This window comes from Sinocyclocheilus rhinocerous, unplaced genomic scaffold (assembly GCF_001515625.1).
Source record: "Sinocyclocheilus rhinocerous isolate Xijiao unplaced genomic scaffold, SAMN03320098_v1.1 scaffold2716, whole genome shotgun sequence".
Classification (NCBI taxonomy): domain Eukaryota; kingdom Metazoa; phylum Chordata; class Actinopteri; order Cypriniformes; family Cyprinidae; genus Sinocyclocheilus; species Sinocyclocheilus rhinocerous.
The window spans coordinates 435701-442278 of record NW_015624199.1 but is presented as its reverse complement, the minus strand read 5'-3'; the positions used below and the strand labels follow the sequence as shown (position 1 = coordinate 442278).

The window sequence follows — 6578 nt, the reverse complement described above, 5'->3', positions numbered from 1 at the left end:
ATATAATATTGACTATTAGTCAATGCATGACTAATGAGCATGACTATTAATCTCTCAATAATATATCCCAATCATATTTCATCCCAAAATCAAAAGAATAATTTTTTTAAATTATATTTTGCATAATGAAAATAAAATTATATTTTGCATAATAATAATGATAATTAAGAAATTATAATAATTATAAGAAATTATTATAATGAAAAAAGTAATGGTCATAAAAATCATTTTCATTATGAGCAGTATAATGTCTTAATTATCATTATTATTAATAATAATAATAATTTAATGTTCATATTTAATGTTAACTTAATATTAAATATTTGATATATTTTTGTAATATTAAAATGTAATTTTAACTCTATTACAATAATGGCAATTAAGAATCACTGTGCAATACTGGAAATACTGTAAAACAAACTCAAATTGCATCCATTGCATATTTACTGTTAAAGTCAACATGAAACAAGAATGAGTGCATACTATCCTCCTCCCACAAACCCCCTGTATTTTAGAAGTCAAATTGGATGTGAACAGTTTCATGTTGACTTACACAAATATTAAGGGACACAAAAGGCACCCACTTTATCACTCTTGTGGATTATATAAACTTATTTAGGTACATTTAAATTAAAACCGTGTTCAAACGCTGAGATGTTCTCCTCTCTCATGTCTTCACCCCAGTGAATCCTCAGCCAGAAGCGCAGACTCTGTCGACAGTGACCGTGTCAGAGTCCACCACTAACAGTGTGCGTGTGAGCTGGGGTCCACTGCTGCCTCACCTCATACAGGGCTACCAGCTGGAGTATTCAGCGCTTCCTACAGGCCCGCTGCGGGTCATCAGCATCAGTAACAGACAGAACACCACAGTCCTGACCGGCCTCCAGCCCGACACACAGTACCTGGTCACCGTGAGCGCGAGACAGTCCTCCGGCAGAGAGAGAGCCATGACGGTTAAAGTCTGTACACAGGAAGGTAAGAACCAACAGATTACACATCTCATTATCAGTGCACTTTCCTTTTGTAGTAAAATTACAGATTGCAGTTATATGAATTTAAGTTCACTTTAGTTCTGCTTCCTTAAACTCAAATGGCAATTCTTCTTTAAATACAGGAAATGAATTAGAATGTATAAAGCATTCTCAATTTAATTTATAAAATGGAGATATCTAGTTATTAGTTACTTATTTGTCATTCTGATGAATTCATTTGGTTTCTATAGACTGCTGATGTATTTTTGTAGGCCAACCTGGAAGTTAGCATCACTTCTTGGTTCCCTCGACAAAATACCAATAGGAGTTCTGTGACCAACAAAAGTTTATAATTCTTACAAGTTTTATTAAGATAATCTTTACAAATGAACACAACTTTTATGAATTTTGATGAATTAGGCTATAAACGGTCTGTAATATTTTTCAATGTTTTTGAAAGAAGTCTCTTTTGCTCACCAAGGCTGCATTTATTTGATCACAAAATTCAGTAAAAACAGTAAAAATGTGAAATATTACTATAACTTCAAATAACTGTTTTCTGTTGTAATATATGTTAACATTTAATTTATATCTGTGATGCAAAGCTGAATTTTCAGCATCATTACTCCAGTCTTCAGTGTCTCATGATCCTTCACAAATCATTCTAATATGCTGATTTGCTGCTCAATCTTTTGTAACATTATAAATGTCTTTACTGTCCCTTTTGATCAATTTAATGCATTCTTTCTGAATAAAATTTATAATTTATTTCTATATATATATATATATATATATATATATATTGGACTGACACCAAACGGTCATGTAATAAAAATTATTAATGATGCAAATACATTTTCATTGAAATATTGATAACGTGTAGTATTTGCTAAGAATTAGAAGCATTTGGAATGAGATGCTTTCCAATGAGACCACCCTATTTTAATGTTCCTGCCAATTTAATTCCCACATCCCCTCCCTCTGATTCCCAGCAAGAAACGGGAAGCCTGACCTCTCTCCGTTTCTCTCAGTGTTGCCAGCTCTCTCAGATCTGCAGCTGACCACAGTGGGCAATGAGTCAGTGCAGCTCCGCTGGAAGGGGAGTTATGATGGTCTCCGTGGTTACTGGGTCACATGGGAGCGAGGTCACAGCCAGCACTCCACCCTGTACCTACCACCCAACCGGCTCTCCACCACCCTCAACCATGTGCCCTCCAGGGCCCGCGTCTGCGTCTCTCCGGTGTACCGGACGGCCCGTGGGGAGGGACTCTGCTGCACTGCTTAAATGGGCTCCGGTGAGACGCCTGTCAGGGAAACACGGGGATTATGGGTTATTTTAAACAATAAGCATCTTAAAGTTGCAGTATGTAATTTTTTAAATGTACTAAAGCATAAAAATACCATAATATGATTGCTTCTCTGAAAAACAACATTACAACTAGTTATTCCACTTTGAAATGAAAGAAGTCTCTTTTGCTCACCAAGGCTGCATTTATTTGATCACAAAATTCAGTAAAAACAGTAAAAATGTGAAATATTACTATAACTTCAAATAACTGTTTTCTGTTGTAATATATGTTAACATTGTGTCGGAATGTCTGTTTTTGTTTTGGTCTGTGTGATTCCGTCCACTGCCAATTTAACCAATGGTATTTTCGACACCCCGGTTTGCCAGTTGGCGGAAAACACAGTGTATTGCAGCCACGGAAGCCAGCAAAAGAACTGGGTAAAAGATCGCAGATTCTACCTTACCTTAAAAAGCCTCGGGCATCCATTTAAAACATACTTTGAGAAAAGGCATAATAAAACGCGGATAAATAAACGCATCAACTTAAAGTATAAGGCTTGTCGCTATTGTTTCTGTTGCGAGTCCTCAATCTGGCAGCCCGTGAGATTGTTGATTCTGAGGAAGAGGGGGTGGGAGAAACGACTCTCTGTAATATTTTGAATTTGGACTGCAGTTCCCATTTCAACCGCTAGCTATCAATATTACATACCGCACCTTTAACCCTGTAAAGCCTGGCATAAGAAATAATAGCCTGAAAAAAGCAACTTAATTGAATCGTAGACAAAACCATAAAACACCTACACAAAAAAGTTTGCATGTATTTTTTGTTGAGTATCTTATTTATCAGGCAAATAGGAGAATGTGGAGGTCAAGCAAACCCAAGTTGCTTCAGCCCATCTTGAAATATTACTAACAATATTAAAGTTATTCTTGTTTACTTTATAAAAATCAGTAAATAATTCACAGCAAAAAGAAACGTGAACCACAACCTGAAGGGGGACTTTCTTACAATGATACTTTTTTACTTGCTAAAAAAGTATAAACTATCATTTAGATGAATGAAGGCATGTAGTAGGTTGTGTACAGCAGGGTTTTTTTAGCAAAGTTTGATGTTGATCATTTAGAGACCTTTGCGTATCAAATATGATACTGTAGGCTTTTTAGGGTTAAAAGGTGAAGTGAGTAATTTTACCACAGAATTGCATTTGTAATAACAACAGCACCTTCTGTTTGTGTTACCGTACAGCTGCGTTGACCTGGAACTGTGGTGCACCGCTCTGCCAAACACGAAAGATGGAGGGATGAGCAACACCAAAAACTTCCCACAAATGGACAGATGGGAGGACAAGGGAGTCCAGGAAACTGTAGCTGTTTGAATATTCATCACCCATAGATGGTGATCTTTAAACACCCCAACACAACATGCACTGACACGCAAACCCCAAACCACACTTCTAATATAGGAGACTAAATGAGTCTGAACTCAAAAGTGACCTTCTGAAGAATCAGAGATTCAAAGGAAAGTTTTGGGTTCAAGTTCAGTGCTATTGACGGCTGAGATCTGTGGCTTGCTGTGCATTGCCGTAGACCATTTTTGAGTTTATATCTCGCAATTTATATCTTGAGTTTGTTTCTTGCAATTCTGAGGAAAAATAAGAATTGCGAGATATAATCTCACAATTCTTTTTTCTCACAACTGAGATTATATCTGACAAATGTTTTTTTTTTAATCAGAATTCTGTGTTTACATCGATATGGAATTTTAAAAAAAATTGTTGCTTTTTCCTTGCAATTGCAATATTCTATTTCACAATTTGTTTCTCGCAATTCTGAAGAAAAAAGTAAGAATTGCATGATATAAACAGAATTGGGAGATATAAACTCATAATTCTTTCCACCACAGAAAGAAAATAATAAATAAAACAGTTAATTGAAAGCTTTTTTTCTTGCAATTGCAAGTTTATATCCCACAGTTCAGATTTTTTTTCTAAAAATTGCGAGAAAAAAATCGGAATTGTGAGATAAAAAAAAAAAGTCACAAGTACCTTTTTTATTGCATGGCAGAAACAAGCTGCCATACATTTACAGTAATGCACTTATAATAGAAGTCTATGGGGCAAGACATTAAACAGTCTATTGTTCGTATCTTTACGCATTTTGAGAGAAAGTTACAGGGTTTACCGACTTTATATGGTCATGAGAGAAAGACGGATTATTACTTTGACTATAACAGACAAAATTACAAATTTTAACATGCGGCTATATTTAAAACTGTGTGTATTTTAACATTTATGTGCAGTTTCTTTTACCAAAGACTTCTTTTACCAAAGACTGAACCCATGATATTCCTTTAAATTGCCAGAATGTTTACGTATTAGAAATGTACGTTTTTATTAAGAGTTATATCGCCAAAGCAATAGTTTGTAAATATCCTACTAATGCTTTTTGAGTTATATTTATCAGAGATGTAGTTGGTTACTGTATATTCGAGATTTTGAAATGGGAACAATGAGACAGTTTTAGGGGGAATCTGAATGGCTTCCATCACTGGTTTTTCTTTAAGGTCAATGCATATATTGTAACCCTGCTTGAGTTACACACGTTACCATAACTGCAGATTTGGTCAGCCGTGAAACTCTGAAAACTGGCACGGATCTTAATCACTGTGGCTAAAGTACTAAGACTTCGCAGATGTTTTGTGGTCCAAAAGGGCCATGACTGGTTTGTTTGAAGAAAAGTGACTCTTTCAGTGGGTCAAGCTTTTCCCTGTGCATGCAGACTGTAGCTTGGATTTATCATTTATAGTAATGTTTTTCTCTGTAGTTGTGTCTTAACAGGCAAACATATGTTCGCAGGCTGGATCAAGGTCTTAGGGATAGATCATTTCATTCATAGTCTTTAATGATAGTTTTCATCCCATTTCAGGGTCATTATGAAAGAGTTTGTAGCTATTCAAAAAATTCAGCATCTGATATTTTGTCTGTTTGTTGCAACATAATGGCAAGTTGGGCTTTCTGCATTATGAAAAGGTGCTTGTTCATTCCCAGCTTGGCTGCACGTCTTACACGTCACTGTTTTCAAAAAGTTTTTAGTTATTAAATAATAAAAAAGGATCTATTTCAATCCATGTCTGCTTTTGTTTCTAAAACTCTGTGTACAGTAATGTGTAATATTTATGCTTTTTATTTTATCTTAGATTTTATGATATTTAATTGCTAAACAAGAATATAATTTATTATTTAACATTTCATTTATATATATATATATATATATATATATACACAACACCTTTGCCTTGCCAGGAAAAAAATGACACATGCATGTATAGTCCTATGCTTAATGTATTCAGTGACATTTCACCCCAAAATAGAAAAAAAAAGAAAGAAAATCAAACCTGTTATTGGACCATAAAGTTTTTTGTGCCCAAATTATTGCAATGTCTTTTAGAAATATATATATATATATATTTTTTTTTTTTTTTGGTATTACCACTATTTTTGTCATTAGATTCTCATTACAAAAACAAATTTTTTATTACCGTAATACAGTAATTTGTAATGTTATAGTTAAAAAATTTATACATTCTTAAATTAATAATTTTGCTTCACAGTAATTTTTTTTTTTTGCTTAAGCAAAATATAATTTCTATTTTGAAGTGAAAAATGACCTGTTCTTGACCAATTTCCTGAGATTCACCCATTTTAGAGAATAATATTTAATAGTACACCATTGAAAATGTTTATTTATAGAATTCCACTGCAGAATATGAAGTTGCCCAACTGTTTGAAAACGCTAAATTAAAACACTGATCATTCGAATGCAGAAACTGAATGTAGAAACAGAACCGACAGGCTTAAACAGTGGTCCATTATTAATCTTCAACTCTTTCTCCTCTCAATATTTTGGTTCCCTTTCCAAGTGTTCTTTGGCTGAGCTCAGATGGGTCAACTGAAATTAATGAGGGTTAATATTTGACTATAAATGCAGTCGCCAGCAATCTCAAGCACAGCTTACAGCCTTGACGTCCTCCTTGTGCTAAAGAAAAGCACCATCAATCATACAACACAGTTTCTTGTACATTTAAACTATTAAGTTTCTAGATCATTACACAGTGTACAGACCACCTAAAATAGTTTCCCATGTTTGCTCTAGATGCTCAGGGTGCTGAGCGCTGGCACAAGAGTGACGGCTTCAGGTATGTTCTGATTTTGATCATGTGACCCTCTGCCCTGTAAAACCTTCTGTCTATGTCTCTCCTCCTGACGTTTCTTCTTTTCTAGGCGCTGTTGCTCTTTCCTTTGTTTATTAGAGAGCTAAAA

The 6578-nt window shown here is 34.7% G+C and overlaps 2 protein-coding genes across 2 annotated transcripts in view; one reads left to right on the top strand and one right to left on the bottom strand.

Moving 5' to 3' along the window:
- The window catches only part of LOC107738235 (von Willebrand factor A domain-containing protein 1-like), a 10554-nt gene extending 6653 nt beyond the window's left edge, over nt 1-3901 (top strand). Inside the window, exons 4-6 of the mRNA XM_016549959.1 lie at nt 685-975; nt 2003-2266; nt 3506-3901. Coding sequence (XP_016405445.1) covers nt 685-975; nt 2003-2256 — 545 coding nt within the window. The 3' untranslated portion in view covers nt 2257-2266; nt 3506-3901. The remainder of the gene's footprint in view (nt 1-684; nt 976-2002; nt 2267-3505) is intronic.
- A 2030-nt stretch (nt 3902-5931) lies between these two features.
- The window catches only part of LOC107738410 (OTU domain-containing protein 3-like), a 4593-nt gene continuing 3946 nt past the window's right edge, over nt 5932-6578 (bottom strand). Inside the window, exon 5 of the mRNA XM_016550182.1 lies at nt 5932-6572. Coding sequence (XP_016405668.1) covers nt 6408-6572 — 165 coding nt within the window. The 3' untranslated portion in view covers nt 5932-6407. The remainder of the gene's footprint in view (nt 6573-6578) is intronic.